Here is a 27750-nt window from a genome sequence, read left to right on the forward strand (position 1 = left end):
GACTAATTACCCATTTCCTAAAATAGATAATACAAGATCAGCTGTCTGACTAACCTACATTCTCTTTGCTTATTGTCAAGTATTTATTTAAAGAGCTGTTTTTAGATGCAGCATGGTATCAGATAACCACAATGATGGGTCTTCCTAAAGCCTGAAATTACATTTAACATATCGTCGCTGTCAGGCGGAATCCTCATATCTCCAAAACCGTTATTTTTCAGGAAATTAAAAAAACGCCGTACCTTATCTGCAGTACACAGGGTTTAGTCTGCGTTACAGTGGATTGTCTTGCGCTAAATTCTTGTCCTCAGACGAGCACCAGAACTAGCGGGGGTCAAGATTTTTTTTTCTTTGAGCCCAGTGTTTTGAAGACATTTACCTCAGAAGACATGTTGATTCGTTGCGACTCTTCTTGAAGAGAAATATACCGTGAAGCTCTCCCACGGAGTGAGGAAGAGGTGGACAGTTGAAGTGTCCAATGGAGTTATGAGATTTGCGCTCAAGCTATTTTCTAGACTTTCGATTGGTTAATAACTTGTAAAAATAACAAACCCACGTGGGGACTGACCAATAGCATCGATATGTGAAAAAATATGAAATTGACAAAATTTGGACATACGAGGTTTCCGCCCGACAGCGATGATATGAAAGTGTTTAAAGAAGAATTAAAGTGTTTATACAACTATTCATTTTGTGTAACCCATGCTCGTCATCAAACCAGGAACCCAGGAGCTGCAACATTACCTGCTATGCTATACAGTTTATATCATGTAGTGACAAAAAAAATAATAAATAAACCAATCATGGTTTCTGCCATTCTCACAACAAACAAGTCACTTAAGGTTGGCATAACTGATGTCAGAATTTTAAATTGTAAAGTTCCTACTGCTGATTCTATGCTGAGAATCCTGTTGATTAAATCCAACCCTCTTACCTGATAAACACACCATTGTTGCTTCACTGTGGGTTGTCGTGTTACAAAACATTTTGCCAGTGTTTGTAACATGAGCACACGTATTGCAACTAACACAGTTACATACAGGCATAATATAAATCATAATCACTAATATTAATCAAGCAAGCTAACAGGCAAGCAGACAGACAGACAGACAGACAGACAGACAGAAAGAATTATAACTAGATGAATTTGGACCAGATTTAATTTTTTCACTTTCAGTCAATTACTTACTTCATATAATTAATTAATTAATTATTTTCTAGTTTCATATCTATTTTAACTTCTAGATCTCTACCACATGTTAACCCTACATCATTCTTTTTTCTTTTTTTTTCATTCTTACATCTATCTCTCATACTTCAGGGGTTCCTGAGGAGGAGAAGCAGTTCCTTCATCCTCCAGCCATGAAGTTTGCACGAAGCCTTTCAGTCCCTGGCCCTGATGATATTCCTCCTCCACCAACCACAGCTCCCCCTGATCCCCCTTTCTCCTCTGCACCTCCTATGGGCTGGAGAGGCAAGACATCCCAACAGCCTTCAGTATCTGTTTCACAGTCTACCTCCACCTCCACCCACTATCAGCTTTATTCCCAGTCATCTCACTACACGCATGGACCAAGAGACAGGTCCCCTGGACCACCCACAAGCTCTGCAGTTTCTGACCATGCAACATCTTATTCTCATGCCCAAGTTCACCCCTCTGTCACCAGTAGGACTGCTTCCCGGAAGGTTGTGGGCTACACTGGAGATTCCACAGGAGCTGGGGGAGCATCAGGGGCAAGATCAGCTGGTTTGAGGAGAGGCTACAGCAATGCAGTTCCACCCACTAGTGTGGCCACAGTGATCCCTCAGCAACAACAAACTGTTCAGAGCCAGCAGACAAGAGTGGAGCGTACAACAGCAGGGACAGCAGCTGCAGGTGGAATCCAGAAAGTGGGTGTCAGAAGAGGCAAGGGGCCTCTTGTAAAACAGTCAAAGGTAGAAGACCTACGTTCTGGTCAGGGCACGCTAGGAAGTAAAGATTCTGTGGAAAAGAGCTCCATTCCTATCCCAACCATCATTGTCAAAGCTCCCTCCACTAGCAGCAGTGGACGCAGCAGCCAAGGAAGCAGTGTTGAGGCTGATGTGCCCCTTCCAGGAGAAAGTGACAGTTCCAAAGCCCCACCTATTGCACCCCCACCTGCCCCCACCATGCCCCCACCTGATCCACCATCAGTCCCTCCACCACCACCACCCTCACTGCCACCACTCAGACCTCAGGAGAATCTGGACTTCACTAGCCAGTTTGGTGCTGCCATAGTGGGAGCAGCCCGCAGGGATCGTGAGCGCTTCCATGAAGCTAGACGGAAGAGTGCCTCCTTTTTTCTCTCTGCTGAGGAAGAGCTTGCAGGAAGTACTGTGGCAGCAGGAATAGGAAGGAGTCAGGCCTCCCAGCAGCAGCTGCAGCAGCAACTGAGCTCCCAGCCTACACCTCGCCTGAGACCCTCCAAATCTATTGATGAGGGCATGTTCTCAGGTGACACATTCATTCAACATGCGCGCAGCATGCCACCTGCCTTTGGTTTACCAGAATATTCCACATCCGCACCTTTGGGAGACTATCAGCCTAAGTCTGTACCTGCTGATTTCTACCTGGGCGCCAGTCGTCAACAGCCACAACAGCCACAGCCTACCACCACCTTTATCCACCCACTGACAGGGAAAGTTCTAGACCCATCCTCTCCACTGGGCCTGGCTCTAGCTGCACGGGAGCGTGCTTTAAAGGATGATGGACGGATGCGCAGGGAAAGGGCTGGTGAACACCATTTCACCCGCCAACACTCAACTGTGGGATCTTTTCCTTCATCTGCTGCACCACCATCATCACTGCTCTCTCACTCAGCCACTCCCTCTTCCCCCATGATATCTTCTGTTGCTCAGTCCATTGGCTCTTCCTCATACCTTGTAACATCCTCTTCACTTGCTGCCACCACCACCTCTACTCGTCCTCCTTCACCCAGGATCCTTAGAGGAGGGGGGGGAGGTTGGACAGAGGAGACTGGGGAACGTGCTGAGAGAGAGGCTGCAGGAGCTGCACCATCCAGGGAAGGGCTGAGGGTTCGTTTCTCTGAGGACAAAACAGTTCACACACATCACTACCAGTCTCAGCACTACCAACCCACACAGAAGGAACGAGAGAGAGAGCGGCAGAGGGAACGTTCCCGAGAACGAGAGAGGGAGAGGGAGAGGGAGAGAGAGATGGAAAGAGCTCAGAGCCAGCAGCAACAGCCATCCACACAGCTGACTACTCAGCAACATCGGAGACCATCCTTCCTGAGAATGGAGAGTGAAGCAGGAACATACATGCTCTCACTCACACCTCCATCTCCTCCATCTACTGCCATGACAACAAGCACACCAACAGGACCAGGGACTGGGGGAGAGGGAGGCAGTGGCACGGCACTGATGGTCCTCCCTCCTCCAGCTCCTTCAGTGGACGCAGATGATGAATTTGTGTTTGCTGAACCTTTGCCACCTCCACTAGAATTTGCTAACAGCTTTGATCGTGGAATAAGTTATTCTGCCATAATCAGTAACAACCTTGCAGCAACTCGGCAGCAACAACACCATCCAGCACCTCCACCTCCACCTCCACCTCCTCCAAAAGATGCCTTTATGACTGGCTTTCCTGCTCACACACCCCTGCCCTCTCCACAGGCTGGTGACTCCACCACCTCTAGTCTTACCTCCTATGACAGTGAAGTTGCTAATTTGACCCAGTCTGCACCTTCCCCCTCTTCAGCTTCTCCAAACCCTCCCCCACCTCCATCACCATCCACCCTACAACCTTCTGGACCCCCTCCACCTCCCTCTGTGTCACCACCTCCTCCTCCCTCCTCCTACCACAGACCTTATAGCTTGTCTCAAACCCACCACCTCTATAACAGCACTCCTGCAACCAGACGTGCCACTTCTCCCACACCACCACTTATTACAATCCCAGCTCCCCCTGCCTATGGGGGACCTCTTGCTACTTCTTCTACTCCTGCTACATCTGCCGCATTGAGAGGGACTTCCAACCTCTCCATGACCTCAACCTGTGCAACAGCAACCACTACCATTACAAGTGCTGTTGCTGCTAGCACTGTGCCTGCTGTTAGCCTGCATACCCAGCGCATGGCAACTGTTTCCACAGTGGCTACAGGGAGTGGGAGTAGGCGGCCCAGTGCTGAGCACCACCCACCACCCACCTCAGCCATGGCCAAGAGTGGGGAGTCCCAGGAGACTGTAGTGGACTCTGGTATTGAGGAGCTAGACAGCCGTAGCAGCAGTGACCACCATCTGGACAGTATCCTGGCACTTAGCAGTGGGGGAGTCAGAGAAAGGATGGAGAGAGCAGCGGACAGTGACAGGACAAGCGGAGCAGATTTCCTAGAGTCCTACATGAGCTATCTGGATGGACAGACTTTTGAAATGCACAACACTAAAGCAGCAAGCACTGCTTCTACGTACCCTAAAATGCAACGTTATAGAGAGGGCAGCCGTGCATCAGAGCTTAGACGGCAGACCAGCACAGCTCCGCCAGCCTATCACAGGCGCCGTGGGGAGGAACAGACTGAGGAAGAGGAAGAGCCAGAGAATGGAGAAGAAGAGGACATGGCCACTCGAGATGGTTACAGTATTAGGGAAGGACAAGGATTGTCTCGCTCTGCTGTCATGTACTTTGATCGACCCCGAACGCCTGAGATGAAGCCCCTTTGGGGTGATGGGTCATCTAGCGTTACACAGATTGAAAGTGGAATTCAGTCTGATGCGTCTTATCTGGAAGGCCGTAAACTGCACCCACCCATTTCTGGCATGAAAGCCAGCATCATCAGTGAACTGAACACCAAATTGCAACAAAGGAACAAGGGAATAGAGAACTGGGGAGCACAGCGATCACTCAGCAGGCACAGGTGTGTGAGAGTAGTGTCAGTATGACTGTGTCATAGCATGTATTTGTGAGGAGACTGGTAGATCTGTGACCGCATGTGTCCTATGTGTGTGTTTTTGTCTCTGCTGTTGTTGTGTGTTTATATTATTTAAAGACATGCAAATTGGAATCTGAAGATATCCTTTATCTTCACTTATGCAAGTAGAGCATAGTGAAATTATCTTCTTCCAACATCCCTTTGCTGGGGTCAGTCCCTATCAGAAAGAATCAGTGGCCCTTGCTCAGGGGTCCAGTAGTAGTATGGGGTGGTTTCATGGCTGCTCTTCTGTTTGCCTTTTTAGTATTATTTGATTCTTATCCACTAGCTTAATAAGATCTCAATCAAGTCCTTTGTATGAGATTGCATTTTAGATTTTCTGTTCTGTTTTTCTCTGCTCAGTGTACTCTTATTGGAATATAAATCTTTCAAACATTCCAAACACATTCTAATTAGACAGAGAACTATGCATATGCAAAACTAGATGTATATTTACATTTACTGCAATTGTGCAATCATGGGGCAATGGAATATTTTAGCAAAACACCAAAATTACACTGTTTACAAATTTTCTACTTGCCTGAATTATATTCAGTTAATCATGGCATTTTTTGGTCTTGCAAGGCTGCATATCCAAAGGTCAATCACTCAAATATTTAATGGAATTTTATAAGGTTTGTTTTTCCCAAAAATATGCAACGTGCATGAACAGTTATACTGAAATTGATTCTTGTGCATTTATACTAGTCTTGCTTCCTGATAGATCACATATTTGCGTGCATGTGACTTGCTTGGCTGTCACTGCTGAATTAGTCTGCATTGGCTATGTAAACTCTGTCTGTATTTATGTGTTTAAACTGTTCCTTCTTTTTTGTGATCTCTGCTTTAATCCTACTGTCCATGTCCATCTGTCTGTCCTTCCTCAGATACAGGTAACTGCACCACTGTTCTCTCTGTCTATATACTCACAGTACCGCTAAAAGTATTAGAACAGCAAGGCCAATTATAATGGTTTCTGTCTTTTTTTTTACTTTACACTAAATGGGTTAGAGATCAAATGACAAAAGTCGGATGTTAGAACAGTGATTCCACATTTATTTCCTGTTATTTAGATGTGTTAAAAAAACATAGGAACTTTTAATGGCAGCCCATCCAATATTTAGTTGACAGAATGTTTCTGGCAAGTAGATTTTATTTTGTTAACAATCATCATTTAGTGTGCCCGTTTCTTTAAGAATCCATGCAAGCCCATACCTTCAGACTACCTCCAACATGCGACGGATGACTTTGTATGTTTTGGATCATGAGCAGATTCTTCATTTCTTTACACTTTGTCCTTTCCATCACTTTGGTAGAGGTTTATTTTGTTTAGAGAATATTTGTGCTCATGTCTGTATTTTTTAAAAACTCCAAAATGATCTTCAGATTCATAGTGCAGATGAGTGGTTTGTATTCTGTGTTATGGCCTCTACATCTCTGAATGCAGAATTGTGATATTTTCACCGCTGTCCTGTGGAGCTTGTTGGTGATGAGTTTTATTTTGTTGGTGACTTATTTTTGGGTTACTTGCCTTGGCCAAGCTGCTGTTGACCAAGGCTAGTGGTTTCTTTCTTTTTTATGACATTTCAATTTGTTGTATTGGTACTGTCCGCTGCTTGTGCAACAACCCTGGATTATCTTATACCTTTTCTCGGTTTCAAAATGCTTTTATCATATAGTCAATTCTCTTGATTTAATGTTGGTTCGTAAATATTCAGAGCTATTAATTTTTTAAACAATTAATCCAACAGGGCACACCTATCAGTCACTATTTTTATCACTTAAAATTAGATGGGTTCAAACAGAAAGTGACATGTTCTAATTTGCTGAACACATTTATGTAAATATAAAAACAATTGTGTGTATGCCAACAAATCCTGATTATTCTTGCTCTCTTAGTCATTACCCATCTTTCTACTGTTTCCCTGTTTGTTTTATTCATCTTTGTTTTTCTAATTCCTGTTTCTCCTTTGTCTCTCACTCTTTCTTTCCTAATCTGTCCATTTTCCCCTCCAGGTTCTCTGAGGACTCAACAGGTGCACTGAGTCCTCCATCAGTACGTTCTCCTTCTCCATCTCCTCTGGCTCAGCCTGCACTATCTCCATCTCCTACAGCTTCCCCCCATCCTCCTCTATACCCAAACTGGGCTCGCTCACCTTCCCCGCAGCCCCCCAGTGCCCCTTCTCAAACCCCCTCCACTGCCCCTGGCACCACTGCCCGCTCCCATTCACCCGTTTCGCCTTCAGCCTATGCACCCTATCCCACCTCCCCTAAGCACCGCCCTGTTTACCGCTCCAAAGCCCTTGAGTTCCAGTTTATCCCAAGCAGGGAGTCACGGAAGGCAGAGTCTCAGCGCCGACGAGCACCCAGTCCCCTCATCTCACCCTCAGAGCGTCCCAAACTGGGTCCCCCACGCCCGTCTTCTCTCCCTATCCTTCCTACTACACCACTCTACAGCAGCTTATATGACTTACGTGGTTCTATCACCCCTCCATCCCCTGCTAATCCCCTAGGTGATGCTTACTTCTCTCCATCCCCTCCTTTGTTTGCTCCTTCTGGAGCACCGCCACCACCCAATTCATCCCTGGTGGTCTCTCGCTCCCTTTCACCCACCCATTTCCTGTCTGGTTCATCTTCCCCACCACTCCACTCTATAGCTCCACCCACTTGTCTGAGTTACCCTCACTTGCCTCCTCCATCCCCGTCCAAGCCCTTTGCTGCCAAGCCGTTGCCCTACTGGACCAAGTATGACGTAGCCGATTGGCTGGCCTACCTGAACCTGGCTGAGCACAGGGAGCGCTTCCTGGACAATGAGATTGATGGCACACACCTGCCTTCTCTCACCAAGGAAGATTTCCTGGACCTTGGTGTGACTCGTGTGGGCCATCGCATGAATATAGAGCGAGCGCTCAGGAGGGTGATGGACAGGTGAGAAGGAAAAAGAAGGGGTATAGAGAGAGGTGTAGGCAGGGGGTTAGTGCATGGGCAGTGATATCAACTGGATTTGGCCACTGCATGAGCTGAAATATGGCATGATGAAAAGGAACGGGTCAGTGAAAGGGAAAAACAAGGCAGATATACAGACAGACTGCTTCTGTATAAAGGCTTTCCACTTTCCCTCAGGTTGTCCTCTAGCCCTTTCCCCGTTTCTGCCCTCTCCCCGCGAGATGGAAGAGCCAGAGACGAAGGTGCCCGGAGCTGAGAGGACAGACCGAAGGCTAGAAAGACACTAAGTACAAAGTGACAAAACTCTGAGCAACTGTGGCTAACTGAGGCTGACAAACCTCTTCACAAACAGAAGCAAACCAGGGCATCACCATTACCAGGGAAAGTTGAGAGAAAAGAAGAGTAAGAGATGCAGGGATGGAAGACGGGAATACCGAGCTTATCAGGCAACAACCCACCCAAACACTCCTCACAGGTCGCTCACAAATGAAGGTGCATTCTCACATGCTCACTTACTTTCACTGATCAGACAAGGGCCTGAAATGTAAATCAGTTACAAGAAACCCTAAAAATATCAACAGGACCATTATCTGAGCCAAATACTTTAAGAGAAACTTAAAGATCATATTTATTGCATTTCTTGGTTTGTTGATATATTATTTATGTTGCAAGCGTGAAACTGAGTCATCCATTGCACTCTTTCTATTTTTTTGTTAGTGTGGCATGTGAATCTATGCCTTAAACTCCCTTTTCTGGTTCTTGGTTGGTATTCATTAACCAAAAAACAAAACAGTCAATGAGTAATTGAGGAAAGAATTTGATTGGGTAAAACCTGTGCTCAGAGCAGTGGCCAGTTTACTGCCTAATACCTAACTCGAGAGAATGTGTGTGTTTGTGTGTGTGTGTGAGAATTATCTAACTAATGTTGGGAGGTTGTTTTTAGTTTTTACCTTTGGAAACATTCGCCGAAGCTTGCTAATGTATTGTGCTAGAACCTTCTCATGGCATATATATATATATATATATATATATATATATATATATATATATATATATATTTATATATTTATATATAAACAGACTGGTCACTGTATTACAAACCCGTAGCAAAAAACAAACACAAGAAAAACTACAAACAAGTGCCCAGACCAACATGATACATATAAAAACTTACCTTGTGTTACATCAGGCTCACCTCCATAAATATAAACCCATCATTTAATCAAAATACAAAAATGGGACATAATCTACAGTTGGACCAGAGGTGAATTACATGAACAAAAAAGAAAACCTTCACCATTTTTATGAGACTCTGGACCAGTTGAAGTGACTGCTACTCGACTGAACAGCGATCCGGAGGTTCACTGTCCATAAGGGATGTGCAAGAGGCCCAAACCTCTTTCCTAATCGCTCCTCCTTTCACAATACTCACTCTCTTTAATAGGAGGCAAAGTGGGATGTGCAACCAGATGCCCTAAATTTGTGGCATTCATGCTTATACCTGTTTTAATATGACGATTGTTCTTATAACAAAGACATTTTTAAACTTTAAATGGGTCTGGAATACTAATGTTGTTATATAAAAGAAGAGAGATTTATTGTTATTTACCGCACTTCATTGCTCTCATGGTCCTTGCTGTTATCAGATAAAGCTATGCTATTTTGTTCCCCTTTACTTGAGGTGTCTCTGTGAGGGCAGAGCTTCAGTTAAACTCATTAACCCAAATCGTGGAACTTGGTCCATGTGGTATCACCGCTAGGTTTTCTTTCACTCCCCTCAATCACCCTATTGCTTACTAATGACACTGATTTAGCTCATGTTGGCTAGCTGGCATAGAACTACTAATTTATTTACACACTAAATTGTTTTCCTGGTATATCTATATTAGATGCCGCACCCACATTATATTTTTTAGACACTTCTGGCAAGAACTGGTTGGCTCTTCTGACTTCTGTGTGAAAAGTTTGAACATCACAATGGCATTTGGTAGCAAGATATAATCATGGGTTTATTTGGAGAATTGTTAGCTTTGTTTTTTTATAAAGTCAGCCTCTTCTCGAGAACCAGACATACAGTACCAAACATACCAGACATTAGCCAGTTTGGTTTTTAGTCACACAAACTACACGTCACTTTATATTGATTAATAAAGTATGGTACAATCTGACATGGCCAAGATCTTCATACTTACACAGGAAGAGCACATCTCATTGCTTTAAACAGGAAGTCTAAAATTTATAAAATCGAGCAATGACTTGATAAAAAAAGCTCATAATGGCACAGCATTGAAAAGCCAGTTGAGGAATCTGAAGGAATTATGATGTCACATGGTCAAGTTTGATGATCAAAGTGAATGTAAGCTCCGCCCTCATCCACCAGGACATGTCGACCCCTATATTTGTGATCGAACCATATATGCAAATATTGCAAGTGAAACCACTTTCCCTGAAGCGTAGTTGTTTAAATGTGAGACGTCTGTGTGCATGAGGCGTGGGGAAACTTCATATCTGTCACATATCAGTGAAAAAAGGGCTTTCTCATCCCGATCAGCTCACTTCAGCATTACTCCTTCATCAAAACCTACTTTTTATTTTCCCACAGCGAGAAAGAGAGAGAAAATATTAAGGTTCTTGCTGAACATTAAGAGAGCTGTGTTCACTTTTTCCACGTGATGACAGCAAGGATGATGACGCACGATCGTCCTCACTATGGCTTAAAGTGTTCTAAAGAATCTCTGTCTTCCAAATAACATATAAAGACGAAGAGAAAAAGATGTTTATTTATGCCCAGTGCTTTCTCCACATCCTGTATGTCAGAAACACCTTTGTGTTTGAATGCAATTACAGCATCACACAATTGTTCGCATCTGGTGACAAAAGAAAGCAACGTTTTTAAGTCATCCTCCAGGAGGCACCACAAAGCCATCCTCAGGTGTTGCTGTAAGGAAGGCTAGAAGGGAAAAGCTGAATTTCTTCTAACTTTCTTTAAAGAAACGTGGTTCAAAGACAAAACATTTCTGAAATAATTTAGCAATTCAAACTTTAAGAAGACCTTCTTTTCTGCACTGGAGCTTCGAGGCTTTTTTGGCAAACAAGTAACAGAAGCCAGATTAGCCTCCTGTGAGCGATCACAAAGCAAGCTATCGTCTGGGTTTGTATTTAATCAGCTTATGTTTCAAACGTTACCCTGCGACTTGTCTGCTACGTGACGGTGTACTTTCGCTAATGTTTTTTTAGCTTGTCATGAACATGAAGCTTGTTGACCTCCAGCGCAAAACTGAAGCAGCTCATTCTGGAGCCCAAGCTCAACTCGACTCGTTTACTGCACTTCATTTTACCTAAAGGGGAAAATTCATCTCTCCTCATGCAAAACCTTCTTCGCACCAGGATGAAGTCGCTTTCTGTTCCGCTTTTTTGTTTTCTTTCGCATCCCAGACGAGTGCAAGTGGGAAAACCGTGTCATACATAAGGCTATGCATTCGCTGTGGCAACATGAAGCAGCTCCATGGCCAAAGAACGGTCATGTGACCCGACCGAAGCCGTAGGTGAGCAGGGTGTGTAGAAAGCATTGCGGTTTGTTTTTTGTTTTCTTTAAAAAAAAAAAAAAAAATCTGGAAGAATATTACAAACGAAGAGATGAAAGATTATTTACAGAATATATAAATATATATGTATATGTGATCTACATATACACATTCATATACACATATGAATTACAAACATTTTAAGATATAAAAAGTTATTAGAATTCTAATAAAGATGCAGGAATACCTTTGAGTGGTCTGATGGTTATTGGTTTGTCTTCTGGAGAAACACAGATCTACTGAGGCATGTTGGACTTCATTTATCAACCACGACATGGATGAGGAGCTCACACAAGAAGAATGATCTAATCTTTAAAAAGTAAATAAACCTTGATTTTTTTTTTTTTTTTTTTTAATAACTGTCCATAAAAGAAGATTCATCAACATGGACCTTCTTTATAAAAAACAGTCCATGATTTTTGGTGATCTTACATGCAGGTCACGTTTATAGACCATTGTAAAACCTTTTAATGAACCCCAACTAGATAAAGCAGGTGAGGAGCAAATGAGGAAAAAAAACAAACATCATCCCACACACAGTTTAGACTCCCAGCACAAAAAGAAACCCAAACCCTTTATTTAAAAACACTTAATACAAATCATTTAATCCACAGAACACTAACAAAATCGTGCAAAATTACAATTAAACAGGGACTTTTATTTTAAGTGTCTTCTAAGCAGAAATTCTTCTGTTTATTGGGCAAGAACTTTCTAGAATACAAAACTGTACATGATAGAAAAAAGAATTTTGAAAGTTAAATCATTACATTTACAGCATTTAGCAGACACTCTTATCCAGAGTGACTTACATTTTTCTTATTTCAGTTTATACGCCTGAGCAATTGAGGGTTAAAGGCCTTGCTCAGGGGCCCTGCAGTGGCAACTTGGTGGACCTGGGATTCGAACCAATGACCTTCCGATCAGTAGTCGAACACCTTAACCACTGAGCTACCACATCCCACGCAGGGATCATTAAAAGGGATCAGACTGCCGAGTCCACACCATCAGAGGAAAACAAACCACAGTGGTGACCATCACTAGGGTGCAACAAGGAGCGTCTGACCAACACGTCTAATGAGCTTTCTACAGATTTGTCAAGCAACAAAAAACAGATGTTTTCAGCTTTCAATAAGCAAACAGTGGAGATCATTATTTAAAATGGAGGACTTTATTAAGACTCATACACACACACTTCAGATCAAGGAGACATCAAGCTGATTTCAGAAACTAGAAATAAAATTCATTCTTCTATACTTGTATTTTCCAACGTAGTCTTCAGTCTTAATCACCTGAAAAACACAAACACGAGTCAGGAAGCGTGAACCTTTAGAGGGATCAGATTTTATATGAACGTCTCCTCAGACTCCACCATGTCAAGAGCAGAGCTGCACTTCAGTCTCCACAATCACTCAGAGCCCAGTGCTAAACATCAAGGGAGCAAAACGTTCAGAAACAAAACCTTCATTAGTGAATACGTACCGTCCATGCTGTCCTTCAGAAAGAGCGTTCAGTGTCCTGAGAGAGAGAGAGAGATTAATGTATCTGATGATTTCATTGATTGATCAGTTGACTGATTGGATGAAGTCTCTTCAGACTCCACCATGTCAGGGGCAGAGCAGCACGTCCATCACCACACACTGTCTGAGCCCAGTGCAAGACATCAGCAGAGACTCACTTTAGAAGATTATGGGTTTTTTTGGTATATAATATAATAAATATGTTTGTGTCACTATTTGGTTCCTTACAGATTTGTAAAAACGTACTTAATAAAGTTCTTTTCCATATAAACCCTGGACAGATTAGACACAAATGTGGTGCAAGTGACACGTGGTCACAGAAGGTCGGAGCAACAAACCATCAAAATCATCACTAAACAGGTCAATAACGTTACAATGGTCACACGGCACAGACCAATACAGTGGTGTAATGTGATTAAAACAAAGGATTCGAACACAATAATAGTTAATAAAAGCTCTTACCGTTCAGTTAACGAGCAAGTTGCACCACTCGGAAACAGAAAGACTGGGACCTTCAACATGGCGGCTTTTATCTACCAGGTCTTCAAGGACCTCAAGGTATCCGCTGATGATGCCTGATTATAATAAAATACACTCGTACTGCGGCAACCCATCACGAGAAAAACACTGTTAGGCATTTTTTTAAATCAACAACTTCATTTCGGAACTGATTTAAAGTTAGTAAAGAAATGAAAAACAAAAAAACTCTTAAAACCCCGTCATGTTAACAGGCCTCGTGCGCCTTTTATTTATTGATCAGGAACATGTCTGAACACCTAAAGGTCCTGATGAACAATGGGCTGTTACAATCGCCATGTTGGTGGTTGATGAGTCCTTACTGATGACAAACTTTTTATTGTCTGTGTTCTTCTTCTTGTTCAAAAACAGTGACTTTTCATCCGCTGAAGGAAGAAACAAGAAACCAAGAGCCTGAAAATAAACCCACAACAGTGTATTGATGCTCTATATAAGGAAATCTGTGTCTAAATGGGACACATCTGGCTTTATTGCTGATGTGTGGATGCAGAAGGACAAGCTTTAGAGTTTAGAGCTTATAGATAACAGTCAAGGCTAAAACATGAGAAAAACAAGACAAAACATCATGTGAACAAAAATACTCAATGACCTGAGATTAGAATCCAGTGAGATTCCTTCACCATGGTGTCTGTCACACCCTTTTAAAAGGAAGTTTCCTAAACATTTTATGAGCACAATGAAATACACACTTAAGAACAGATTTTTAAACATTCAAGTTTTTTTTTTTGAGCACCACCGTATATATTGGCCCTGTGGAGCTCCCGCCGAACAGTTTTGGTGGAAACAGGAGAGTTGAGGTGTGTGTTTAATTCTGCAGTGATTTTGGCAGCCGTGGTTTCAGGGTTTCTGGATACGATCTGGATTAGTACCTGGACGTCCTTTTCTGACAGTTTCCTCTTACGTCGACAGTTACTCCTCTTAGACGTAGTTCGTCCTTCGAGAACGTATGCAGTCATTACTTTGGACACTGTGGCTCTCGATACATCACAAAGACTTGCTGTCCTGCTCACAGATGCTCCAGCGAGACGAGCACCAACGATTTGTCCTCTTTTGAACTCGGATATATCTCCCATTATGTTGTGTGGACTGCAGTGTTTAAGCTGCAGGTGTGTTACTGCTCTGCTGATTCAACCTTCACACTCTGCTCTTATGGAATCGGTGAAGACTGTCCACCAGATCGAGTGTATGTAGATGCGAAACCTGCAAAACTATAACGACCAGTGTTTCAGTTTCATCGTCCAACCCTGTCCTGTACCTCCAGAGAAAGAGAGAAAGAGAGAAAGAGAAATGATCTATGACTTTAGATGCTTTGTTTCTGCACACAACCACGTGACAGCTTTATTTTGATCATATACAAATATGCATACACACATTTTATATATTTATATTAATATAACATAATTTAATAAGATAATATGCATACACAATATTCGCCTATAAAGTCTAGGTTCAGGATGAGTACAAAACATTATGCGAGTAAGGCCACAACAGTGGATCAAAGTGGATTCATAAATTTTAATTAAGTGGATTTTATATCATTTATTCTTTCTAATTCATAAATACATTCATACAGTGTGTAATAAGTACATCTGCACTGACACATCGAACTATTTTACTGCCTTTGTGTAATTCAAAGTAGCTGATTTATTAAAAACGATCAAATAAAATCAATTCATTTGTTAATTCATTAATTAAAGACACGAATGCAGCTATTCCACCTCTTGACCACAAGATGTCACTAGTGTCCACTGTGTGTAAAAGCGTAATGAACCGTTTCACGATACAGTTCAATCTCGGTGCACAAACAGACCGGTTCAAAACAAAACGCATGTACCATTAAAACTCAGATTAAATTGCAAATCTTTTAACTTTTTTTTGAAAAATAGTGTCTTACCGTCCTGTAAACCAGCAAACTGTTTCACTCCAAAGTGACCCGAAAACACATGAACAGGACCACCAACATGGCGGCTTTTATTTTCCGTGTGTTCAGCGACCTCAAGGTATCCGCGGAGAGTGCCTGATTATAATAACATGATAAAAAATACAGACGTAGCGCGTCAGTTCTGTCTTTATGTAAAATTAAACTTTATTTATTTAGTTATTTGTTTGTTTCTTTATTTATGTAAGTTACGCATTTTGAACACATCGTTAAAAATCAACCCAGTACGTTAGCGTTTATTTATTTTAATGAGATTATTATTTATTTAGTTGAACTGATTTAAATATAGTTGTAACAAAAATTAAACCGAAAAACGAACAGCTTTTAAAACACCCCACCACGTTAACGCCTTTGGTTTGCATTCTAAACAGGCGACAAGTGTGAACACCTAAAGGTCCTGATGAACAGTGGACGACTCAATCCGCCATTTTGGTTGTTGCTCGAGTTGCACTATTTGTGACACTTTTTTGGTTTATATTCACATCAGTAAACTTATTATTGTGTGTTTGCTTATTCATGCTTCATATTAGTGCATTATTGTAGTTTAGATATTATGTTATTTGATATTTTATTTTTATAATTAACGGATCCTCACATTATTAGCATGAACATTATTAGCATGAACAAAACCCCAAAGAAAGATGATTATAATCATCAAATCCTGGATGATAGAAATCTGTGTCTAAATGGGACACATCTGGCTTTAAAGCTGACGTGTGGATGCAGAAGGACAAGCTTTAGAGTTTAGAGCTTATAGATAACAGTCAAGGCTAAAACATGAGAAAAACAAGACAAAACATCATGTGAACAAAAATACTCAATGACCTGAGATGAGAATCCAGTGAGATTAATTCACCATGGTGTCTGTCACACCTTTTAATCCTAAATATTTATGATTCTTAGGTGTAAAATAATAAAAATGGACATAAGGTATATTTTTTCTGTGCTTTACACAGAAAGCAAATGATTTGTATCTGCATAATGTTGATTTTATTCTACAAACAGTCATTTATTAACTTATTCTGTATTGTTTTATTGTTGGCCAAAAGTTTCCCCAACTGAGCCACAAAATCTTTACCTCTACACTGCATTCAGTTTGTCCTACAACATTTATGTCTAAGGCTTTAAAGCCGTACATCTGCAGTGTGGGAATTCTCTGCGGTTAGTTAGAGAGGAAATCTTTAAGTTGTTAATGAACAATATTTTAGAGCAGTAACGTGTTGTTGATTCTGATTGGTCAGAAGGTGTACGTTCATTTTCTATACACCATGAACACACCTACTGTATACATGTAGATTTTTTACATATTTATTTTTATTTAATAAAATGATTAATTATGCATAATGTCATGGTCTTGGGCTTCAGAAAACTAAAAGAACAGCAATGTCATTCATCTGTAAAAGATTTCCAGATTATAAGATTATAACGTAAAATCCTCAAGCTTGTCGTAATATTCAGATATTCATATAAACTCACTGTTTTAGACTTTATAAAAAATTGTTCTTCACTAATCAACCATAAACTGCATGCCTGAAATATACTCAGGGTGGAGTTTTGTGTGTGTGTGTTTGTGTGTGCGTGCGTGCGTGTGTGTGTGTTTGTGTGTGTGTGTGTGTGCGTGCATGTGTGCGTGTGTGTGTGTGTGTGTGTGTGCGTGTGTGTGTGTGTGTGTGTGTAGCTTGGTGAAGCTTCAGTCTCTGATGGTTCTGTCTGAACCAATATGGAAACCTAGAGGAGGAGCACAACTGTATTATGATCCAAAAAGCAAGAGGACGCCTGAACAGCTGAGGATGGGGGTAGGGGCTGGGGTGGATGGAGCAAGGGAGCGAGGGAGGGAAAGAGGAGCCACCTCATCAAACACTGACCGAGAGAGAGAGAGAGAGAGAGAGAGATTTAGAGATAGAGAGAGAGAGAGAGAGGGGAGGAGGAGAGAGAAAGAGAGAGAGACGGAGAGAGAGAGAGAGACAGAGAGAGACAGAGAGAGAGAGACAGAAAGAGAGAGAGGAGGAGAGCGAGGGAGCAGTGGAGAAGGACATAGCAGGAGATCCAGAGGCTGAACTTTTGTGAAACTTCTTCAAAAAGAACTCCAAAAGTTTGAGGTACGTCTCCTTTCCCCTTTTTCACATTTACATACAATATAATAATCTATAATCTATAATCTATAATCTATGATGTATGATATATTTCCCCTCCAACTGAACCCTCTATACCCCCCAGAGTCCTCTATTACTCAGACTCCATGTTAATGTCCGATCCGTGCTCTATTTCTAGCTCATGCATGCATAAGCTGCTATATATTTCCTTGGCCTGTGTGTTTGTGTGTGTGTGTGTGTGTGTGTGTGTGTGTGTGTGTGTGTGTGTGTGTGTGTGTGTGTGCCAAATCCATGGATTTTAAAGTGAACACAGCCCCATTAAACTCTTGATCCTTACTACAACTATATAACAATAAGTATTGGCACCCCCACATTATCTACACAGTATTAAAGTACACAATGGGACCTAAATGAGCAGTAATGTAATAAATCCACTGTATAATAAAATCCAAGACATTTTATATTTGACATTTTCAAATCAACATTAATTGCATGTGTAAAGCATTGTCACGTAATCTAAATTTAATTCAGAATTCTTGAAGCTTTATGAGATAAAATGCAGAAATCATCCAGCCATCACATCACATCCAATAATGAAGCAGAGAAAGGGGGAGTTGTGGGAAGACAGGAAGTGAAGGTCAGAGGTAATGCATAAGATGGTTTATGGGAAAGGCTGTTGAGAGGGTGAAAAAACTAGCTTTGGTCTGAGAGTGTGTGTGTGTGTGTGAGAGAGAGAGAGAGAGAGAGAGAGAGTTCTAGATTTAAAAGAATAAAAAACCTCCAGAGGAAAAGCTAAACAGTTTATGAGCTGCGTAACCACGAAAAAGTGCAAATGAGTCCAAGTGCATCATGTAACACGACACTGAGAGCAGAGAGAGAGAAAGAAAGAAAGTGATGGTAATGGAACATTAGGAAAACTCTAATTTCATTAGAGAGAGAGAGAGAGAGAGAGAGATCAAAAATGAGAGAGCAACTGAAGGGTGTAGTTAGGAAGCATCATGTCCTTCGTGGGTGCCAATATTTTTGAGAACAGCACTAAGGTGTCAGTATTGTCACTATTCTGAATTCTGATTGGTCAGAAAGTTTTTTTTTATTACTTCCTCCACATACAGGAAGAAACTTTTTCTACACTTTAGTAAAAGACTCTAATTAGTTTCTAATTATCAGAGTGATCAGACGGTGTGTATCTGATGGTGTGTGTATCAGACGGTGTGTGTATCAGACAGATCAGACGGTGTGTATCTGATGGTGTGTGTATCAGACGGTGTGTGTATCAGACGGATCAGACGGTGTGTATCTGATGGTGTGTGTATCAGACGGTGTGTGTATCAGACGGATCAGACGGTGTGTATCTGATGGTGTGTGTATCAGACGGTGTGTATCTGATGGTGTGTGTATCAGACGGTGTGTGTATCAGACAGATCAGACGGTGTGTGTATCAGAAAGATCAGACGGTGTCTGTATCAGACGGTGTGTGTTTCAGACAGTGTGTGTATCAGACATTGTGTGTATCAGACGGATCAGAGGGTGTGTGTATCAGACGGATCAGACATTGTGTGTATCAGACGGATCAGACATTGTGTGTATCAGACGGATCAGAGGGTGTGTGTATCAGACGGATCAGACATTGTGTGTATCAGACGGATCAGACAGTGTGTGTATCAGACGGATCAGACGGTGTGTGTATCAGATGGACCAGACATTGTGTGTATCAGACGGATCAGACATTGTGTGTATCAGACGGATCAGACGGTGTGTGTATCAGACGGATTAGACGGTGTTTGTATCAAACGGTATGTGCATCAGACACATCAGAAGGTGTGTGTATCAGACAGATTAGACTGTGTCTAGATTATATTAGTGTCTAAACACCAGGGTCTGTATTCAGGAACATTCTCAGTGTAAAGAGTTTCTCTTAGTGCCAAAATTCAAATATTTTTTTAAATGTGGTGTTTTTCCTTAATATTAAAGAGAAGATTCTGGTAAAGATAAAAAGTGTTATGAGAAGTGAGGAGGACTTTAAGAGGATGAAGAGTTTCTTTATCAGAGGAGGAAATGACTGAAAGGTGAAGAGTGAAAAGAAATGTGTTGTATATAATATTTAATAATGATAGTGAGTTAATAAGATGATACAGATTAGATCGTGTAGGGATTATTTTTGTGACCAATCAGATTAGAGATAACATATCAGACATTATGTCATTTATTAAAACAACCAATCACAGTCTTCAAAAGAATGTGTCACCTAGTAACAGGGTTAAGCCCCGCCTCCTCTCTAAGATAAAAGTTATTGTATTTATCTTGTTCAGAGTTGCTCTGAAGATAAGATTCACAGTTAAAGATGTTTAAGCTCCATTAGGAGCTCTCTGAGATCATTATTAGAGTCTTTATGAATACGGGACCAGGACGAGTAAAACTGGAAGCTGTTCCACACTGAGCTACGTCCCAGTTCCGTCTGTTAGATTCGACAGCGGAGCCGTAACCAGGAGGAACATTTGAGTGATCTGAAGCTAACGCACACTTCTGGTCATTAGTCACACTGCTGAGTGTGGATTTAATCTTGGGTTGTATTTCAGCTCCATTCTGTCTCACACAGTCTCTCTCACGGTTCACCTTTTTACTTCACATCCGTTCTTTACCTTACAGATCGTTACCTGTTCATTTCAGCAGAATACAAAAATGTGATAAATGTACAAAATTCTACACAATTTACGCATTTCTGGTTTTTTTTGTTAGTATGCTAGTAATTGTTAGCTAGCTAACCTCCAGAGTTAGCTTCTTAATAGGATCTGATCTAATTCAGAAGTATTTCTGATGTTTATCAGAATCAGATTTATTGGCCAATTGTGTTGACACACACAAGGAATTTGGTTCCAGCAGTTTGTGACTCTCAAAGGTACAGACATAAATAACACTATACTATACAATACACACATAAATAACACTATACTATACAATACACACATAAATAACACTATACTATACAATACACACATAAATAACACTATACTATACAATACACACATAAATAACACTATACTATACAATACAGACATAAATAACACTATACTATACAATACAGACATAAATAACACTATACTATACAATACACACATAAATAACACTATACTATACAATACACACATAAATAACACTATACTATACAATACAGACATAAATAACACTATACTATACAATACAGACATAAATAACACTATACTATACAATACACACATAAATAACACTATACTATACAATACAGACATAAATAACACTATACTATACAATACAGACATAAATAACACTATACTATACAAACTATACAAGGCAAAGCAGACGATGAGATACAATATACTGTAGACAGAATGAGTATTAAATATAAATACAGAATATATAACAGATCAGTTATGTACATAAAGTGTGAGAGTGTAAATAACAATATTGTGTAATATTATGCTTATGTACACTATACAGCAGCAGTAGTGTGTAATATATACAGATGATGTGATGACTGACAGTCCTGATAATGCAGTACTTATAGATATGAAGCAGTGAATATAATTATGGTGAGGTGTTAATCAGGGTGATTGTCTGGGGAAAGAAACTGTTCCTGTGTCTGGTAGTTTTAGTAAGTAAAGTTCTGTAGCACCTGAGAGAAGGGAGGAGCTGAAAGAGGTTGTGTCCAGGGTGTGAAGGGTCAGTAGTGATTTTTACTGCCCGGTTTCTGGTTCTTGTGTCGTACAAGTCCTGGGGGGTGGGCAGGGGGGCACCAGTTATTATTTCTGCTCTTTTTACTGTGCGTTGCAGTCTGTTCCTGTGTCCTGTTTAGTTGCTGCACCAAACCAGATGGTGATGGATGTGAACAGGACAGATTCAATGACTGCAGTGTAGAACAGCATCAACAGCTCCTGTGGCAGACCAAACTTCACTAAGTGATGTAGAAACTACATCCTCTGCTGGGCCTTTTTGATGATGGAGTTTGTGTTGCACTCCCATTTCAGGTCTTGGGAAATGTTAGTGCACAGAAACTTGAAGGCCTCCACAGATGACACCGGGCTGTTAGATATTGTGAGGGGGGAGTAGTGTTGAGGGGTCTTTCCTAAAATCATCTCCACAGTTTTGAGGGTGTTTAGCTCCAGACTGTTCTGACTGCACCATAGCACCAGCCGCTCCACCTCCTGCTGGTATGCAGACTCATCGCCATCTTGGATGAGACGGATGAGCGTAGTATCATCTGCAAATTTCAGGAGTTTAACAGTTTGTCACTTGAAGTGCAGTCATTAGTGTAGAGGGAGAATAACAGTGGGGAGAGGACACATCCCTGAGGAGCACCAGTGCTGATTGTCCGAATGCTGGAGGTGACACCTTCCAGTCTCACCTGTTGTTTCCTGCCTGTCAGGAAGCTGGTGATCCACTGACAGATGGAAGTGGGTACAGTGAGCCTTAGGAGTTTGGAGTGGAGAATTTCCAGAAGTATTGTATTAAAAGCCGAACTGAAGTCGACAAACAGAATCCGGGCGTCTGTCCCTGAGCAGTCCAGGTGCTGCAGAATGTAGTGCAGACCAATGTTGACTCCGTCGTCCACTGATCTGTTTGCATGGTAGGCAAACTGTAGGGGATCCAGCATCTGTTCTGTGACAGTCTTTAGGTGGGACAATACCAGCTGTTCAAAGGTCTTCATGACGACAGATGTCAGAGCGACAGGTCTGTAGTCATTCAGTCCAGTGATGGAGGGTTTCTTGGGGACCGGAATGATTGTGGAGAGTTTAAAGCACGAGGGGACTTCACACAGCTCTGGTGATCTGTTGAAGATATGGGTGAAGATAGGAGCCAGTTGATCAGCACATGCTTTGAGACAGGAGGCGGAGACCCCGTCTGGGCCGGGAGCTTTCCTTGTCTTCTGTCTCTGAAAGAGCCGATTCACATCCTCTTCACAAATTATATTATATTATATATCAGGGATTGGATTTTTTTAAAGACTGAAACTTTAAACTCGGTCATAGTGATTTCAAAATAACAAAAAACACTAAATTAATAAAAATTAGCTCATCACAATTTCCATCTGAATTTTCTTTATTTTTCAGCGATTTTTGTTTTGTTTCTTTCATTATTTTCTTTTGGTTTATATTTTTAAACCCCGTCTACTGAACTGACTTCATCTTACAGAAGACTAGATCAGTACTGACAGAGCAGTGATGTTAACTCCCTGTCAGTTAATCATCTGTTATTATTAATTGATTACACAAAGTGAACAAAGATGAAAAACGTCTGTAAACATCTGTAAACGTCTTTACATTCACAGTAAAACCTCATGTCAGTTGTTGTGAAATTGTGAGGATCCACAGGAAGGTGGACCTGAGTGCCATGATCACGTCTGACACGGAGCTAACATCTCCCGGAGCATGTGGATGTGTAATGTCTTCAACTTCATCTGTATTTCACAGAACAAACAGAAAACACAAGAAACGCTGCAGACCCTGGCGTTGGCCGCAGGAACACTGGAGAGAGATGGATCTGAACCTTCCTGTTAAATTGATTCTATATATAAAAAACACATATTGTGAAATGGGTGCCATTACTTTTGGAGTTTTATCTGGATGTAGATTTAAGTTAATAATTTATACAGTTTTTGAATTCGCTGTATTTCCTTCAAGAAATGTGTATCTAATAATAATGATGATAATAATAATAATAATAATAATCATAATCATAATAATAATAATAATAAAATAGTAATAATAATAATAGTAATATTAATAATAATAACAATATTAATAATAATAATAATAATAATAATAATAATAATAATAGTAGTAATAGTAAAAATAATAATAATAATAATAATAGCAAAATTAATACTAATAATAATAATAATAATAATAATAATAATAATAATAAAGAGTTCCTTAAAGCTTCTTAAAAGAAACATGTAACAGAGATTCAGAGAACTTTATTGACTTTTGTGAACCCTTAAAGCAGTGTGAAACGAGAAACATCAAAGAAAACAAGAAAGTAAATAAAAATAATAACAACTAACAGAAGTGTGTATTTAAATATACTGTATAATATTCGTGGCATGTATTTATCTACTAATTGTAATAATTGTCTAATGTTTATTTTATAATGTTTATACATTTCCACTCATACATGTTATCAGTGGGTGCCAATAATTTTGGAGAGGTTCAGAAAAACAACAGCTGTGTTCCTCGTCCTGGTCTTATGATAGTATGAAGTTATTGCATTTGTACACAAACCACAATATGCCTCGAGGCATGTGGGCTTGTCAATGGGGCGTGTGTGTGTGTGTGTGTGTGTGTGTGTGTGTGTGTCTGTCCACATGCCATCCACATGTGTTTTTAAAGCTGTGCATGCTCTCTCTCTCTCTCTCTCTCTCTCTCTCTCTCTCTCTCTCTCTCTTTCTCTCTCTCTCTCTCTCACTCTCTCCATCTCTCTCTCGCTCTCTCTTTCTCTCTCTCTCTCTCTCTCTCTCTCTCTCTCTCTCTCTCTCTCTCTCTCTCTCTCTCACTCACTCTCTCTCTCTCACTCCATCTCTCTCTCGCTCTCTCTTTTTCTCTGTCTCTCTCTCTCTCTCTCTCTCACTCTCTCTCTCTCACTCCATCTCTCTCGCTCTCTCTTTTTCTCTGTCTCTGTCTCTGTCTCTCTCTCTCTCTCTCTCTCTCTCTCTCTCTCTCTCTCTCTCTTTCTCAGGGCCAACGCCCAAAGCGAGCTCTAGTGTGTGCTGCTTATGGTGAACTTTCACCCCTGTTTATTTTGGGATGGCTCTGGTTTCCACACCGGGGATTGTGGGTAGGGGGGAGTTTGGATTCCTGTGTGTGTGTGTGTGTGTGTGTGTGTGTGTGTGTGTGTGTGTATGTGTGTGAGCAGTAAAAAGATCTCACAAAGATGTCCTAGTGCGATAAACATTCATCACAGCTTCACACACATGTTTTTCTTCTACATGTCAATGAAGCTATATTTGCATGCGATTTGCATACTGTACTGTGATTGGTCCAGGATTGCAAACTACATACACAGCAACACAAAAAAATGACTCGAGCTATTGTGAGAATATTATCTGAATACTCAGTCCATTTCAGTTTCTTCTCACAAGATGAAGAAGGGAAGATGTCTGAAACAAATTGTTCTTGAGTTCACAAAAAAAGGGGAAAAAAGAAAAAAAAATCCCCAACACGCAGACGTATTTATTCATATTTACAGGAATGATGTTTCAGATGTTTAAGGTTTGTGAAAGGAGTCTTCAGTGTCAGAGTTTTTGTCTTATAAACTTCAAAAGAGACAAAAAACAGGAAGAGGAAGTGTTTAAAACTGCAATTTAAAACTCTTTCCACTACATTAATTTTAACCATAAACACATAAACAGTACAACGTTTCGTTCATTAATATATAAACACTTGTAATGTTTGTCAGTTTGCTGAGGTGTGAGAGGAATAAACTCCTGGAGGTTGTGAGGTTTTGGGAAAGGACTCGACTGCAGGAGGGAACAGTGATGATGTAAATGTGCTTGTGTTAGTGGCAGCGCTCCATCTGCTCCAGTCCATAAACTCTAAACAAAATAAAGCTTAGAATCGATGCTGCACACTTCTTCACACACACACACACACACACACACACACACACACACACACACACACACACACACACACACACAGATTTTCTGAACACAATCTCTCAAACATTACACCTCAGATGGAGGACACAAACTCTGTTTATTCACAAATTAAAACTTTAGAAATCTTTTTTTAAAGTTTAAAACCTTGTATGTTTTACATTTAATTAAATAGGATTATTACAGCATTATAACAGGTTTGTAACAGGATTATAACAGGATTATAACAGCATTATAACAGGTTTATAACAGGATTATAACAGGATTATAACAGCATTATAACAGGTTTATAACAGGATTATAACAGGTTTATAACAGGATTATAACAGGATTATAACAGGTTTATAACAGGATTATAACAGGATTATAACAGCATTATAACAGGTTTATAACAGGATTATAACAGGTTTATAACAGGATTATAACAGGTTTATAACAGGATTATAACAGCATTATAACAGGTTTACATCTTAATATTATATAAATAAATATAAAGACGAAGTGAGTGTGTGAGTCAGCTTCACAACATAGATGTTATAGATGAAGCCTCTGCTCACGATGATGATTTAATAAGATGATGTTTGAAGATGATTGTTTTTTCCCCCAGAGATTTTAAATCTGAACCTTTTTTTTTGTGCTTTTTTCAGGACTCAGGATGTCGTCAGTCCAACAGCAGAACGGCCCAGAAGACTCAGCACACCGGAGCTTCTGGATGGTGAGAGCTGCTCTGCAGTCATGATGATCTTCTACATAAATACTTTAATGTACATCAGTTTGGACATTTTAACATTAAAATATCACCATGACAACAAGCACAACATTATTTCCATTCCACTATTCTGCTCATTAATGCTTGTGCTAATGAATTAGTAATTAATTAATTATTATTATTATTAAGTGAAATGTCAACTTGAAAGTTTGAATTAATTTAATTGAGCAAAATGTAAAAAAAAATATTTTCAAACAAAATAATTCTCATTTAAATGTTAAATATTTGACTTTTATAAACTTATAAATATACTTGATGTTTTTATTTTTTTACGTCAGACATTTTCTGTGCGCTGATTGGATGCTTGTGTGTCCTCTGAGCTCTGATTGGACGCTTGTGTGTCCTCTGTGCTCTGATTGGACGCTTGTGTGTCCTCTGTGCTCTGATTGGATGCTTGTGTGTCCTCTGTGCTCTGATTGGACGCTTGTGTGTCCTCTGTGCTCTGATTGGACGCTTGTGTGTCCTCTGTGCTCTGATTGGACGCTTGTGTTTCCTCTGTGCTCTGATTGTGTGATTGTGCTCTGATGCTGCGAGTTGTTAATTTTCTTTTCCTCGTTCTTTTCTTTTCTTTTCTTCTTCTTCTTCTTGTTATTATATATTTATTTCTTTTTCTCTCTCTTCTGTTTCTATACTTCTGTAAAGCTGCTTTGAGACGGGAAATTGTTAAAAGTGCTAAACAAATAAATTGAATTGAATTGACGCTTGTGTGTCCTCTGTGCTCTGATTGGACGCTTGTGTTTCCTCTGTGCTCTGATTGGATGCTTGTGTTTCCTCTGTGCTCTGATTGGACGCTTGTGTTTACTCTGTGCTCTGATTGGATGCTTGTGTTTCCTCTGTGCTCTGATTAGTTGATTGTGTTTCCTCTGTGCTCTGATTGGACGCTTGTGTTTACTCTGTGCTCTGATTGGACGCTTGTGTTTACTCTGTGCTCTGATTGGACGCTTGTGTGTCCTCTGTGCTCTGATTGGACGCTTGTGTGTCCTCTGTGCTCTGATTGGACGCTTGTGTTTCCTCTGTGGTCTGATTGGACGCTTGTGTTTACTCTGTGCTCTGATTGCACGCTTGTGTGCCCTCTGTGCTCTGATTGGACGCTTGTGTTTCCTCTGTGCTCTGATTGTGTGATTGTGCTCTGATGCTGCGAGTTGTTAATTTTCTTTTCCTCTGAACTCTGACTAGATGTTTTGTGATGTCTGTACTGTGATTGGATAATGACTTGTTTTCTCTGCTCTAATTGGTGCCTCGTTCTGGTCTTTTTTGGTTGTTTTTTTATGCTTGTTTCCTTAATGCTGTAAATGTCCTACCCTCTGAGCTCTAAATGGACTTTGTTGTCTTCTAATTACAGTTCTGTTGAAATGGTTTGCTTTGATTTGATTGGATGATTTGTGTTGTCTGTGTTCTGACTGAATCGGACGTTTTTATTTGCGTCGCTCTAAATTCATTTCTGTCTCTAAAACTCCCCAAACTCGCACCATGATAACGCTCATGTCCGAGATTTCCACTGAGCTGCTCTGTAAACTGCAGTAAGGAAGATGTTCAACTTCCCAAAACAAGCCTCGCTTTAACGTTATTCTCGTTTAGAGACACATCTGTCTTCTTGGAGATGTTTCAGTTTCCTGCTGCCAAGTTTCTTAGAATGAAAGTTTTTCTTTTTCCTTCTTTATTCTATTCTCGACTTCATGCTTATTATTCACTGAACAGAAACTGATTCCAATTCAGATCAGCTCACTGACATTTCCTTCAGTCTCCCAGTGTGTCTCTTTCACTGTCTGTCTCACTGTCCGTCTCACTGTCT

At 40.6% G+C, this 27750-nt stretch overlaps 2 protein-coding genes, 1 long non-coding RNA gene and 2 other non-coding genes across 5 annotated transcripts in view; 2 read left to right on the plus strand and 3 right to left on the minus strand.

The window, feature by feature from the left end:
* The window catches only part of shank1 (SH3 and multiple ankyrin repeat domains 1), a 95803-nt gene extending 86951 nt beyond the window's left edge, over window positions 1–8852 (plus strand). Inside the window, exons 26-28 of the mRNA XM_060891910.1 lie at window positions 1322–4907; window positions 6963–7874; window positions 8070–8852. Coding sequence (XP_060747893.1) covers window positions 1322–4907; window positions 6963–7874; window positions 8070–8148 — 4577 coding nt within the window. The 3' untranslated portion in view covers window positions 8149–8852. The remainder of the gene's footprint in view (window positions 1–1321; window positions 4908–6962; window positions 7875–8069) is intronic.
* A 3770-nt stretch (window positions 8853–12622) lies between these two features.
* Window positions 12623–15542, minus strand: LOC132860649 (uncharacterized). The gene is made up of 4 exons (XR_009649865.1): window positions 15425–15542; window positions 13456–14779; window positions 12956–12991; window positions 12623–12765 (listed from the first exon to the last, which is right to left on the minus strand). It is a non-coding gene; the product is annotated as an uncharacterized LOC132860649 (long non-coding RNA).
* On the minus strand, window positions 12828–12917 carry LOC132861759 (small nucleolar RNA SNORD88). The gene has a single exon (XR_009649967.1). It is a non-coding gene; the product is annotated as a small nucleolar RNA SNORD88 (small nucleolar RNA).
* LOC132861758 (small nucleolar RNA SNORD88) lies at window positions 13059–13148 on the minus strand. Its single transcript, XR_009649966.1, has one exon. It is a non-coding gene; the product is annotated as a small nucleolar RNA SNORD88 (small nucleolar RNA).
* A 1849-nt stretch (window positions 15543–17391) lies between the features above and the next one.
* The window catches only part of si:ch211-51c14.1 (protein kinase C and casein kinase substrate in neurons protein 2), a 22524-nt gene continuing 12165 nt past the window's right edge, over window positions 17392–27750 (plus strand). Inside the window, exons 1-2 of the mRNA XM_060891890.1 lie at window positions 17392–17568; window positions 25837–25904. Of these exons, the coding sequence (XP_060747873.1) occupies window positions 25845–25904 (60 nt within the window). The 5' untranslated portion in view covers window positions 17392–17568; window positions 25837–25844. The remainder of the gene's footprint in view (window positions 17569–25836; window positions 25905–27750) is intronic.

Source organism: Tachysurus vachellii, chromosome 18 (assembly GCF_030014155.1).
Source record: "Tachysurus vachellii isolate PV-2020 chromosome 18, HZAU_Pvac_v1, whole genome shotgun sequence".
NCBI lineage: Eukaryota > Metazoa > Chordata > Actinopteri > Siluriformes > Bagridae > Tachysurus > Tachysurus vachellii.